The 13,921-nt window shown below is 41.7% G+C and overlaps 4 protein-coding genes across 10 annotated transcripts in view; 2 read left to right on the top strand and 2 right to left on the bottom strand.

Moving 5' to 3' along the window:
- The window catches only part of Svil (Supervillin), a 121,572-nt gene that overhangs the window by 104,227 nt on the left and 3,424 nt on the right, over positions 1 to 13,921 (bottom strand). For 3 of the 6 annotated variants that reach the window (NM_001299990.1, NM_001299987.1, NM_139462.4), the window contains exon 1: positions 6,219 to 7,008. The exons of the other annotated variants lie outside the window; for them this stretch is intronic. In NM_001299990.1, the coding sequence (NP_001286919.1) occupies positions 6,219 to 6,233 (15 nt within the window). In that variant the 5' untranslated portion in view covers positions 6,234 to 7,008. Of the gene's footprint in view, positions 1 to 6,218; positions 7,009 to 13,921 lie in introns of those variants that run through there. 6 annotated transcript variants of the gene reach the window in all.
- Positions 4,011 to 5,417, top strand: CG32298 (uncharacterized protein). Its single transcript, NM_167947.3, has 4 exons — positions 4,011 to 4,517; positions 4,577 to 4,731; positions 4,815 to 5,099; positions 5,160 to 5,417. The coding sequence occupies exons 1-2, from the start codon at positions 4,065 to 4,067 to the stop codon at positions 4,724 to 4,726; spliced, it is 603 nt and encodes a 200-aa protein (NP_728742.1). The 5' UTR covers positions 4,011 to 4,064; the 3' UTR covers positions 4,727 to 4,731; positions 4,815 to 5,099; positions 5,160 to 5,417.
- Positions 4,011 to 5,417, top strand: CG32299 (uncharacterized protein). Of its 2 annotated transcripts, NM_001144402.2 has the most exons (4): positions 4,011 to 4,517; positions 4,577 to 4,731; positions 4,815 to 5,099; positions 5,160 to 5,417. In NM_001144402.2, the coding sequence occupies exons 3-4, from the start codon at positions 4,815 to 4,817 to the stop codon at positions 5,277 to 5,279; spliced, it is 405 nt and encodes a 134-aa protein (NP_001137874.1). In that variant the 5' UTR covers positions 4,011 to 4,517; positions 4,577 to 4,731; the 3' UTR covers positions 5,280 to 5,417. The 2 variants fall into 2 exon arrangements, with proteins under 2 accessions (NP_001137874.1, NP_728741.1); NM_167946.2 differs by lacking the exons at positions 4,011 to 4,517; positions 4,577 to 4,731 and having other exon boundaries at positions 4,766 to 5,099.
- Mzt1 (Mitotic spindle organizing protein 1) lies at positions 5,350 to 5,735 on the bottom strand. Its single transcript, NM_001202099.2, has one exon. It carries the CDS (start codon positions 5,662 to 5,664, stop codon positions 5,416 to 5,418), a length of 249 nt encoding a protein of 82 aa, NP_001189028.1. The 5' UTR covers positions 5,665 to 5,735; the 3' UTR covers positions 5,350 to 5,415.

The raw sequence follows: 13,921 nt of genomic DNA, 5'->3' as shown, positions 1-13,921 counted from the left end.
ACTCAGTGGACCACACAGAGGTTTTTCTTAGTAATTTTCCATTTTATTTTCCATCTACTTTTTACGACACAATTTTTCCACTTAATGCCAAAGATTTACCTCTTCGTCCGCAACGATCACGTAACAAATTTAATTTACTCAGCCGACGTGCGCTTGAAATAATAAAATCAATTGGAATCAGGCTAAGAACAAGCCAACACTTTTAGTATAGTATAGTATACACTTTACTTAGTTACTGAGAACTATTGAAGAGAAAAACTTGTCCCTTTCATACGCTTTTATCTGAATAACGAGGGAAAAGAATCGAAACTCCATTCGACATGCCATTCAACGTGAGCCAACAATTACACAACTCTCGGGCACCAAAAACATGGCCATAAAAAGCCCATTTCATCAATGTCAGACGCAGGGGATTGCCCTCATCCCCCGATACCCCGATCCAGCTCCACCTGGCATGTGTCATGGGTACACGGACATGCCCATCAGCATCAGCATATGAAACGTTTTTCACATTTTGTGATTTCTTTTTTATTTTTTTTTATTTTCCAGCTGGCACACGTGCGGCAATTAAACGAGCAGCCAATAATTTTGCTTAATAACACACAAAAAAGACATCGGACTGGCATGGCATGTGGAGTATAGTGGTTCAATCGAACGTAATTATGGTACTTAAGCTAATGTTTAATGTTTAATGTGCATTTCTTTGCAGACTTTTGAAGGTCATTGGGTAGCCCGTACATGAATAACTGTCGAGCATTTGCATCGATTAAATTAAATATAGATAGAGGCACAACAATAAAAGTAATGCCTGCCTCGACTCGTGGCCTCAGTCATGCCAAGTTTATCGATGGAGAAAAATACGAAAACAAGTTTTCCTCGTGGCTCTATCGAATTACATGGGAGCGTGAGTTCCGCTTTTAATACGATTCTAGGTGGGAAATATATTTAAACGCCTGATTCGCTACGTTAATGTTAAGACCCGTAAAAACCCTTACGCCTCCACGAAAACACCTCAACAAAAGGTTTTTGATTGTAACGAGAACCACGCCTCAAAGGCAATGAACTTGAACCCCCGTAAAATATTCAAATTCAAAGGTTTTCGTCTTTTCCCCAATTGATAGGGCATGAAATGAGTTTGTCAAAGATAAATCATCCTCACCAGATCGAGAAGAAAGGCCAGCGAAGAAAGAAACAGGTAGGAATCAAAATCGTATAGTATTTATTCTTTCTTTAGCCTGACATTTCAAGGAATTACAGAATCCTGTTCTCTATTTTCAGGTAGTTGTAGGTGTGTCGTCTTACTGTTTCTTGCTACATCATAAAATGTTTGTTTCGAAACGAAGGTACAAACGTATTTTAGGGATGGTTCGGAAAGGGGTTCCTGAACTTTAATTGCGTGTTCAGGACCTCGAGGTAATTAAATTGATACATATTTCATGTCAGTGGAATGCGGAATTATATGGTCCACACCCCAGAGAGAAAAAGGAATCCCAAAGAGGATGAAAGCCTCGCCCAAAACACAAACAAAATTCCACACCGCTAAGCCAGGGATTTATTCTGGCCAAGATCAAATGGCCAGTGACTCCTACAATAAGGCTCTTATTACGCACCGAGACGAACCCATCCCAATTCGAATCGAAAACCACAGACGACATTTGAGGATCAGCAATGCGCTCAAGTGTAAATCTGGAGCAAATCCGTATCAATATCAATATCAATATAGATCGTCTCAACTTGCCCAAGTTGTTGACCCAGTGTAACGGCAATCCAAGGTTCTAGCGATAGCCTAAGCATCACATTCACTTTAGAATTTTTTGTTGGCTCTTGCAATAAAAAAAAAAAAAATCTTGGAACAAAAATATGTCGCATTTCTGATGTATGAGGCTTTCTGTTCCGAGTTCTTATCGACTCAGCCGCAATATCATTTGTCAAAGTGTCAACTCCGGGCATTGTTTGTGTTTATATACTCGTATAGTCTGGTGTGGCATCTTCGTTTTGCCCTTTGTTTTTCGCTGTCTGTCCGAAATCTGAGCATTGAAAATTGAGTAATATGCACGGGTATTCGGTATGCGGGCCTCTTTGGAGATGGGTTAGTCGAGATTGGCGGCCAGTGATGCGGCATTTTATAATAATGCTGAGAGAAGAACGATGAGGCGTACTATTCGAGTATTGAGGATTGGGGATTGGCTTTTTGCCGTTGCAGGCAGGTTCACAAGATTGAAGATTCATTGCTTCTCTGACAAGGCCGGTAGCCCAAAGTGGATAAGGGGAATGCAGTTAAAAATGATCAAGATTAGCGCTTGATGGAAAGTCAAGGTGAGCCGGGTTTGAAAAGTTCTTAGATAGTCTTCGGCTTAAAAGCTTTTCAACAAGAAACCCATGGATTGTTAGATGTAAAGTGGTGTATTCAGAGTTCAAATGTATCTTTAGCCAAGCAAACAGCGCGGTAAATCTTTATAAATGAATATGGTTGCTTTAATTGATCTTTCAGCCATTTCTACAGCATCAGAAAAAGTTTTCACTCGAAAAAATCACTGTACATAACCATTTCAAACTCATAAATTAAGCAACGTCCGTTAATGTAATCAAAACTGTTTTGGCAACCGATCTCCACCGAATTTTGCGCACTTGACACCTGAAGTGTCGTCACCTGTCACACGAGCAGACCTTTCACGGAAACCCAGACATTTACAGCTGTCAATTGATTATACAATTTACCAGTAAAGTTACCAGTTAATGGTTTCTATCGAAAATTTTATTAACATTGACCGCAGTCAAAGTTGCAATTTCACACGATTCGGGGAGTGAAAGAGAGTATAAGAGTATACACCCACCTGAGCAGACTAATTGCAGGTGGGCCCAAAAGCGAGTTGGCGTTTTGGCCAAAGAAATTTCGTTGTGGTGCTGATTTATGCTCGAGTGTTTTGGCAACAGGCCGAAGACTTTCAAAACGATTTATTTGGCTTTTGCAAATCATTTTCCAAATTGAAATTGGGTTAATTGAGCTTGACTTTGAACAGTTAAAAGGGTAGAGGCATTTTTGTGTGTAGGCCGCAGTTTCAGAGAAATGTGGATAGAATACTGAGAGACGGAGAGTTTCGGAATCGATCTGTGTGAAGTCGTAGAAATGCAATTTGTGGTTTCAAAGCGTCTTGAATGAAAGCCCCATTCAGGCTCAACGCTTGAGTAGTTTGGTCTGAAGATGCTGGAAACGGGGAGAGATAATGGCTTTAAAATGGTAATGCTGATACTCTCAGGTAAATAAGTGGGCAAGTGGATCAATTCTAAGTCTTCTCAATTCATCCGCAGATGCAGAGAACTGTTAGAGTGTTAGATGTCAACTTTCCACATGATCGATGAACCATCAGGAGTGGCTTAAGAATATTCCAAACGAAGTCCGCTAATCAAAGAACTATCACAATAGAACCAAAGATTTTCACTTCATTAGGTGCGTCTTTGTCCCGGCAAAAGCCATACAACTCCATGCTGTCGCCGAAGGTAAGCCACATTTTCAACCGAAAAACACAAGACCCAGTGGAAAGACTAAAAACACACAATGAACTGATGAGACACCTGCCGTAGTCCGAGCCGTTAGCAGTTGGCCACTGCCACACAATGGACCCAAGTCGAAGTCGAGCTGGAAGTGGAAGTGGAGGTATCTGGTATGCAACCTGTAGATATGCGCTTTATAATTGCATGAACCGCTGCACCAACTGACCCACTTCGGCACCACACTGTACACCATACACCATATAGACTATACTCGTACTCGTACTATAGAACCCCAATCTTGGGCACCCGCAGTCCGGCAATAATGAAGCTTGTTCTGCGGCTTCTGTGGGCCCCCAAAATAAAAAGACAGAAAATAGAAAAATGAATAGGGTAAATTAGTTTAAAACAAATGTAAGCCCGCATGAACGAACGAGTTAAGGCGATAATTTATGCAATTGCCTCGAGTCTTTGAACTTTTCAAACGAAACCAAAAACCCAGCAAGCTATTCTTGTTTGCTTTGGCACCTTTGGGAAAATTGAAAATTAATAGTCAAAAAGTTCAGCTTTTCAGCATGGATTCGCTGCTCCAGAAGATCTCAGAGCTGTTTCATAACTTTACTTCCCCCATTGCAGCGGTGGTATACAGTCCTAAGAATGTAGAGAATGCACAAGAAACCCAAACCACTGCAAACCAAATACCAGAAGCTTCGAGCCAGGAAACTGGGAAGCCGGACTCTGATCGAACTGCACCTGATACCACTGAACCCCTAACCTCTGGTGATATTCCAACCCCAGATGTCAAGTTGCAAAAGTTTAGGGAACAAACGGCTCCAGCTTTAAACTACGAGCTAGAGTTTGTTGACTTCGTAGATCGCAACGCACCTCAGGGTCTATCGAAGAAGATAATTGATATATTGCCCTATCTGGAGGTCAGCTTTTTGTCCTGGCCAGCGTTTTGGATTTGGCGCGGCTACAACTGGCAGTCCGCACGAAAAACGGAGAGAATCGCATTTTACATTCAAAGGGTTTGAAATATAGCAGTCTACCCCGTGCAGTCTAACCTATTGAAAACTATTCATTTCAGACCTATCAACAGGCCAAGCTAATGCAGTTGGCTATCTTAGCCACTGGTCTGTTCACGATATCAATGGGTCGACCTGCCGGCATACCAATAGAAATGCATACAGTGCACAATAATCAGGAAGAAACAGCTGACATCGGAGACTCCTCTTAGTTCAGGTAAGCCTTGATATATGTTTCTGTCCAAACTTTACACACACACACAATACACAACTTTCGGTCGAAAATTAAACCTTTCCAAGATGGGCATCCAAAATTATTACGGCAATCTGAAGGAGAAGTTCTCGACGAGGCTTAAGCGAAAGGAGGAGGAACCAGCCAAGGCAATAGCCCACCCACCTCGGATGCATAATCTTGGCGAGGAGATACGTTTACTGGTGCATTCGCAATCCTTTGAAAAGGCCTACAGTACTGCAGCACCATTTCTTTTCGCCAGTTTGGGGGCGTGGCCGGGCTATTGGCTGTTCAGAGGAATGGATTACCATGTTCATCGATCGCACATTCCATTGCCCATCTATATAAGACAGGTGAGTCGTTTGTTGCTTCGGTTTGCTATAAGCTTTTATCTAAACACATTATCATCTTAGACCTACTATCAAGCCAAAGTGGTGCAACTTTTCATTATCATGGCCGGCACATATACCGTTTTCAGAAACGCCAGTCGCTTGCGTTTGATGAATGCAAATAGAGTGGCGAAGTCTTCTTGAAAGCCTTCAAAAATCATGCAATTGGATGTCCAAGAACCAGCGTCTTACAAATTTCGGAAACAGACCATCGGAAAGTTGAACTTTTAATTTAACAAACACAAAATATAAACACAAAAATATATTTTATATTCATTTCCTACAAAGTTGAGTCTGTTGATGCAGCCGATTCTCCGGAATCATCACTTTCCTTATCTTCATCATCTTGAATCTCCTCTCTAATGGTTCGAATTACATGTGCTAGTGCTCCACCACAGACACCATTGTCCACCAGTTCGATGCAGATTTTAAGGGCTTCCTTGCTGAGACCAGAGTCCACTACATCCGATAAGGTTTGCAGGATAGTGAAGCGATCGTCGGATTTATGTTGTGTCGGTTGTTCTGACATACTTATTCCACAAATTTTGATATAAACTCGGAATAAATCTCTAAATAATTTAGGGCAATGCTGACAGATAACTCAAAAGCAATCGATTGAATGTATATCATTTACAAATGATTAATGGTTATGTCAAAATATTTGAGTTCCCTTCATAATCTCAGGCCTGCACATTTGTTCTGCTAACCCGAACCCCGATGCCTAACCGTAATCCATTACCAGCTGTAAATCGTAACACCGTTTCAAGTTCAAAGTTCAGTAATGAGGCACCTGCTCCAGTGAACCCCCCCCCATTTGCTCGACATCCGATCTGCCCGCTGCCAAGTGGAAAGATAAATTAGCTACAAATTAAACAAATTATATACGCCAGAGATGCGTGCCTCTCACAGTCATTTCAAACGGAGGGGAGAATTGTAAATGCTGAAAATCTCAGCTGGCGGACAATTAAAAAACGCTTAAATGAAGATCTTTTTCAGTCGGCAAGTGCAGTGCCGCCAGCATGTGATAAGTAAGAGCAAACACTTAATCGTGAGAGGGGGATCCATTGTATCGCTTGGCCTCACCTGTATGAGATACATTTTCCGCTTTTTTTTTCGACGCTCCACGCAACGAATGCTAATTATGCAGCATCTGATGTTGTGATGATGAAGTGGTTACTGTCTTGCTCTACTTGGAATGCAGCCTCACTTTGTATATATGTTTTATGGGTCTGGTGCAATTGCGATCAATTGGAAACCGAAAAGAAGACAATCTCGGGATTTTTTCACTTAATGAAAATCAATTGAAAAACGTTTTCGCTGCGAAAATGTAGAACTTCACTTGGTAGCGAAGCAATTTGCAGCTTTAACTGAGGCGTTCAAACTAAAACAGTTGGCCGTGTCTTATTGTACAGTTTTATATAGTCGGGCTATATAAACGCAATTAGTCAGCAGCACGTAAACACAAACTTAATGCTTGTCTTGTGGTAGTTATTATTCGACCGATCGAAGGGGGTAGTACATAAACTTTTCAGAGGGTGTTTCCCAGCTTAACACACTTTGCTTGCTATGGCAATAGGTTTGCAAATGCCTTTACAAGGTGTTCACACCGCACAAAATCGATCAAACAAATAATTTCAAACACGATTGGCCAGCTCAATGTATGGGAACTTGAGCGGTCTATTGGTATTTCGAGGTTTCTCTTCGCTGTTTGTTTATACTTTATTTATTTACACAAATATGTACAGTTCGTGGATTTAGGTTTAGTGCGTGGTTTAGTGCATATTTTAGTGTATTTATCATTTGAATATTATTTTAAATTATTATTCGTTAACGCGTTTGAATGACCATCGTGTCTGTGAGTTGAGCGCGAACTGAATTGAAATTCCGCTGGGCTGTAGCTGCAAAGCAGCTTGTGGATTGTATCTTATGGATTCCATGCAACCTCATCATGAGGTTCGCTTCGAACATGTTTGGAAATATCTTTGATAACCAACGGATCAAACAGGTTGCGGACGATTGGGAATGTTCGAATATGTTCCCAAGATTCCCCGGGGCTGCACTTGAAATCGCTTCGACATTTCTTGATGTCACAACTTCGGAATTTGGATTATTCTGGGGATGGAGGCGCCCACTAGGAATTTAGTTAATTTGTTGATTATTCCGAGCACCATGGATGGGGCAGAAATTGGGCTTAATGAATGCTAAATGGTTTTAATGGGTGAAAAGACTAAGGGATGAATAGCATGGGGCGAACATACGTGAGTTGGTCATGGGATAGAAGTGGATCATTCGTACTTTTATGATAGTAAATAAAACTAAATATATAGTGTCAGGCACCCTTTGGAAAACCAAGATTGGCTAGCCAAACCTAAAACCTCATAACTATTCATCTCTCCACACCCAGGCGCATATCTCAGCTTGTGGAACGCATTGCAACAGGTTCGCTGGGCATTAAAAATAAAAGCTGCAGAAATCCGTAAGGCGAAACAAAAACGAGACCATAATAATAATTAATACCAATCGGCCGAGAAACCCACCGAACTCCGCCAAAGGAGAGAAGTGCGTAAGTGAAATGAAGAAAAACAGGAAATTTTTCGCAGCAAAAGTTGCGAAATATTTCATAACCTGCCAGCGAGAGATGACAAAACTGCAGATGGATCTGCATGAAGAAATTTCACTCAAATATCATGGCGAAAGGAGTGTGGTGTCTTGGCCAATAATCGTTCACCCTTGAAATCGGCTTGAAAAGCAGCATTCAATTTGCAAAAAAAATGAAAATGAAAAGGAAACTTGCGGCCAATTTCATTGGCCATGCCCGCCCGATTCTCTGGCATCTTGTGGCACAAATGTGTGGCACCGTGATAAATGCACCGAATAAGACGGGAGAAATAAAATCAAAATGAGCTAAGACAAAAAACCTGCAATCAGCAAACGAAAGTGAAACAAAAGCGTCGACGAGCGAGCAAGAGAGACAGGGAAAAGACATTGGGAACGCTCAGCGAAAAACTTGCAATTTCCATTTTAAATACGCAACAACTTTCGGCTAGAGGCAGGCAGCCACAGCCACAAGGAGTCCACCTCGTTGTACTCCCCGCCCCTCATGCAGCTGCTCAAAAAACCATAAAGGAAGGGGCGGGAGGCAATGGAACTTAGGACCAGATCCAGACTTACACTTAGAGAAAGTGGCACGAATAAGTGTAGTAAATTCAAATATCTTAGTTATTAAGAACGAGCTACATAATAATATACATATTTCCAAAGATTTTACTATGTAACACATCGTTTTTTGCGTGTATCCATGAACACAGAAACGACTTGGGCCGCAAACTCCTTGACTCGGCGATTTGTTGTCTGTGGATCGTCTGGCTCTTGATTGGAGCTGCCCTCCAGGAAGCGGACGAGGAGGAGCAGGAGCAGGAGCAGGCGAGGTAGAAGGAGCTTGTGAAGCCGTAGGAGTCTGGGCGGATTGGCGCTCTTTTGTTGGGTATGTCATCAGCATAAATTTCGCCTCGCATTCATCATAATTTTCATGCATTTAATTTGTATCATAAATTGTCTGCTTTAGACTCCTAGAGTCTGACACTGAGATTGCAAAGGGCCATAAATGCTGAGTTATGAAATCTTCAATTAGTTCTGAGGGTCGGCAGAGCTTTGCTTATGCCAAGTTCCCAGCAAGTTCAACGAACGACTGGCATTTTCACTTTCACTTAAAGCAGCAGGGAAATGGGAAATGGGAAATGCAGGTTCAATGGTCACGCACTTGGCAAAACAGCAGCCGCAGCAGCAGCAACATAAGCTAATTGACATCCCTAGCCGGTGTCTGATTACCCAGCAGATTTTGCAAATGAGCCGGACAAACATTGGTACAAACAATCCCATACACTTGAGATACAACGAAATGCATTCGCCAGATACAAAGGTACTGCGATGCAAAGATACAAAGACACAAATTCACTCGACGCACGTTTGAATGCTGTGCAACACGACGATCAATAAACAACAAAAGACTGGCAGACTGTCTGGGCCGAGATGGCCGGGATGGGATCGTTGTTGGTCAGGTTAAAGATCGTTAGGCGCGACAAGGGGTCAGGTAGCAGTGGTGGTGAAGGAGATATGTTCGTATGATGGCCACGATAATCAAGGAGTGGAGTGTATCTCCGTTCAGTTCATTTTCCACTTATTTCGCTAGCCGCCTGACCAAATGAGCCAATAACTTCATTGGTGAGCATAATTATGGGCTGCATTGATTGGAAAATCCATTATGCGCCTCGCTTTTCAGACTGCACATGCTAATGGCTCCCTTTTTACGAGCCACTTCCTCGCAGGAACCGGGGATTACGCAACTCCTCCCCCGGGGGGGAAGTCCTAAGTAAACAAATCAACTCCGTTTTTTATTGACTTACGCAATGATTTCCTTTAACTGCCTATGGCCCAAAAACGATAGCAGTAAAACTTACCTGCGCGGAAAGGAAGAGCACAGACAGATGGCATTAGTCATATGTATACGAGGTGTACATGATATGCGTGGAAATGATTAAGCAATTTCCGTTGACATGCCATTTTCCAAATGGACCAGCCGAGAGTGAGAGTGCGGCGATAGCGAAATATATACGTATCTGCAACTGCAATCGCTCATAAATCAAGTTTGCTCCATCGAGACTTACGTTCATTCGGTTTATGGCGACAGATTTTGTGGCCAACCAAATGCAGTTAATGGTCAGGAATGTGGCGAAATGTGGCGAAAGGGAACTGCCGATATAATAGAGAGTTTCGGTTTCGTGCCGTATTTGACTGGTGTTTAAGCGAAATGATTAGGAAACCCGCTCACTAACAATTTTGCTCTAGATACTTGGGTAATTATACAATAGTAATCAGTAGTATACATAAATTGGATGGTAATACCCTTAAGATAATATACTCGAATATAAGTAGTGTAAGGATCGTTTCCTATATGCCCATTCAATATATATGTTATAATAGTAATACCTTAATTTCCCACGCCAATTATCCCTGATCTAACCATGCAGCTTCCTTGATGCAATTCGCCTTCATTTTCCCACACCTTTCTGATGTCTCAACTGGTAGTTCTCGAGGAAAACAAACCGCAGATCATCTGGCTCTACGCCTATGAGTTCCACCCCCAAACAACTCAAACACCTGCTGACCTGTGGCGCAATCTTTTTCCACCGATTGATGGATGGGACACTGTCAGGTAGTCGCGGGCATCCACCAATTCAGCAGATACTTTCTGCCACATTGGTGTGAAATTTTGTTTCGTCTGAGGCAGCTCAAAGATATGTCTTTGAGGCGTTTTTGGAGCCCATCAGACCCACTCACTCTGCGCCAAGTTCAATGGACGCTGGTTGGCAGACGCAGAAAAGGGTCTCCTTTTATGCTTCTTCAATTTTATGGACAGTTAAACAATTATATTTGGTATTTACAGCCCGCCAGACGACCATTCGAGATACGCCATGAGAAAGATGATGCAATGCGGCAATTGACCAGCCACTGGCGATCAAAAGAAGGAGGAGTAGATGGCTTCAATCCAAGGAGCCGACCGGCAATCCGACAATCTGCCACTTGGCACTTTCGATTTTCGCTTTCGCAGTTAAAAAAGAAAACATTTTGTTGCATTTTTTCCAACTGGTCACGTAACGAGACGCCCAGCCAGCCAACCAACCATCTGACCATTAAGAAATTCTCGAGGATTGGGTGGGTGCTGCAGTGCCGGGGTATTTGGAGCTTAAGCAACTGCACCCGCACCCACCAAATCGAGCTGCCTCGCCCGGGCGGCATAAATCACTGGGGAAAAGCGCAGCCCAGTGTTGCCATCGCAATTCCATGGTGTGTGCATAAATTTAATCGGGCGTTTTATATCAGCACCTCGACGTCGAAACTAGAAGACAATGCGCAATTCGCCTAAATATAGCACAGACTTTGAGTCCGTTCGTCATGCCAGATGCAATCTAAATGAGAACCGACTCCCGCTCCGGATGGACAGCACGTCCAGATCTCAAGTTATGATGGTTTATAGTTGAGGAAAAATACGAGTACTCTACATAGTCTCATGAATTGCAACAAGAAATTTAGAAACGAGTGATTTCTTTAACAAGTAAAACTAAATCGTTGATGAAATCTAGAAATTAAGCTGTGAATTCCACATTCACCTACTACTTAGGAATCTGCCCTACCCAAAGTCATGTCCCTTAAACCTTACGCATGTCTCGTAGAACGTACGCATCGATATGAAGAGACAGCAAAGTACGTTTGAATATCAACGAAACAAAAAAAAAAAAAAAAAAAAAAAACAAGATTTACCTATCCAGCTGCTGGTTTTGATTTTTATTTTAATTTTTTTTATGGGCTCTATTCATGTATTTTTATGAAATCTGGCGTTTTTGTAGGTGCGCACCTATGATGTTGTTATTTCTGGTTTTTGGTTTTTCTTAACGATTTCGGTTCATTTGTAAAATGCTCACGTGCCACGATTTCTTGTTTGCCTAGACAAAGTTGAAATTGTGGAAAAATAAAAAGTATACGTATAAGTGTATAATGGTGAAAAGAATGCCATGGAGAGGCACGTTTCGGGCTGAACGCAGTTCGAGAAATTTGTTTGCCTATTTTATGTTGATTCCTATGACGGACCCTAATCCGCGACATGCATCCTATGGCCCATGGCCAATCCTTGACGTCTGACGGAGGGGAGTGCCGCCTCGCAGTTTTTGCAAATTAATTGCCAACTTATATGCAAATATAATCATAATCACCATTCTTCAATACAAATTACATGGCTGGCGCAGCACATAACGATCGTGTATTCCAGGGCTCTCGGCTACATGCAAATTGAATTTGATCTTTTCTGCATTTCTGTCGAGTAACGAAAAACAAGGCGCGAAACGATTTTCTAACCCACGCAACGATATCGAATAACAGCAAACGTGTTTGCATGTGAACTTGAATGAAATGCCAAACTCGAATTGGGTTACAGACAATTGCCAGCCCGTAATTATACCAAAAGCCCACAGAGCACCAAACAATCTTGTCCCCAGATGCTGACAGCCGGATTGATTGCTCGGCCAGGTTTTTGGGATATGAGGAGCAGCGGGGCGATCAAGCTAATAAGCGGGCAAATTGGGGAGAAACCTCCGAGCATTATGGCATTTTAAACGGAGAAGAACGAACGACAGAATGGCAGCTGAAAAGCAGAAATGTCGATCATTTGCTTTGCTGTATGTTTAGACCACACGAAACTCATTTCTTGGTAGGGTTCTTCTTGTTAATGGTTTACTAAGACAGTAGGAACACCAGTAACCTGAAAATATGGTCAACAAAAATAGAAACTTCTTCATTTAAACCAGTAGAACCAAATCGAGAATCAATCTGTCAAGCTTAGCAAACAGCGATGATCATCTATCATAATCAGGTGAAAACAAACAGAAATCTTAAATGTGCTGCGACCCAAAGCAAAGTCATTAAGTTGTCTGAAGTCTAAAGCATTAACTTCTGATCTAAAATCGGATGAGTGTGAAATCTAGCCCAAATCGCTGTAATAGTGATCCAAAATTAACAAATTCATAATCAAATTTGATATGCCGAATGTTAATTTGTATCAATTTGCGGCTGACCGCAGAATGAAGAAAAAACTACTATTTTTCCAGTTTTTCGCCAGGCACGCCAAATCAATCAAACCTTAGCAATCGCACATGGAGCAAAACAATCAAAGCATTATCGCAAAAAACGCCGGGGCTGCAAAAACCAAAAGAAAAAAAAAAAGAAAAGATTAATGAACAGAAATGTACATTAAATTGGTTGGCCCGACGCACACGGACTTTCACTTTCCTCCATCGAACGGGGCCGAGAAAAACCGATAGGGCAAAGAAATTTATAGTTGGGAAACTATCCATCAGATACTACGAACATACTTGACCCATTAAGACCCACCAAACAAGCACACGCAATGCAAAACGCATTGAGATATCGCTCGTTGTCCCTGGCAATTGTTTAATTGGATTGTTTATTGGTTGAATGGGGGTGGTTGCCATGCTCCCAGCGGGTTGGCCTATCTATTCCCGACCTCGATGTCCGCGAAATTGAGTCAACCCATGTTGCTCCCTTTGTACTGACCCAGTTCGCCATATTTCATGCTCAATTTTACTCTTTCAGGGTCACGTGAAACCAAATGGACTAACTAACTAAAAGTGCTCGTATTTTTGCAACATTCCCCAAGGTCTTCCTATATCGCCACCGATGTCGTCAGATCGGTGGATTATTTTAGCTATCCCGCTGTTGTTTGTCCATTCTATATCTGTCTGTCGGTCTGTCTAGTAAATTAATGGAATTCTTTCTGCAAAATTTATTTAAAGGCAGTTTTTAAAATCTCTACGAAAGCATTTTAAAATATGTGGTTTTTCTTATGAGAAACAATATATAGAGAAGATTCTATTCTAAGGAATTCGCTATAGTTTTCGATAGATCTTAGGAAATTTTGGTCATACAATGCACTTTTAAGAGAACCCTTGTTCTTTAACAATAATTTGTTAAAAATTTATAAATGCCTGCGAAGTGACGCAGATCATTGTACTCTTCAAGAGTATATTTAACAATTTTATACGGCTCGTTACAGCAAGAATTTTCACACATTTCATTAATCTTTGTGGACGTTCCATTATATGTACCCGTCTTGACCGTCTTGCTCTGTCTTGGCCAGACAATTTTTCATATTTTAACGAGCTAAAATTACGCGACTTATCGTAAAGGGACCCTGATATTATATAGCTATTGAATGC

This window comes from Drosophila melanogaster, chromosome 3L, assembly GCF_000001215.4.
Source record: "Drosophila melanogaster chromosome 3L".
Taxonomy (NCBI): Eukaryota; Metazoa; Arthropoda; class Insecta; order Diptera; family Drosophilidae; genus Drosophila; species Drosophila melanogaster.
This window is presented reverse-complemented; position numbering and strand designations above follow the sequence as displayed.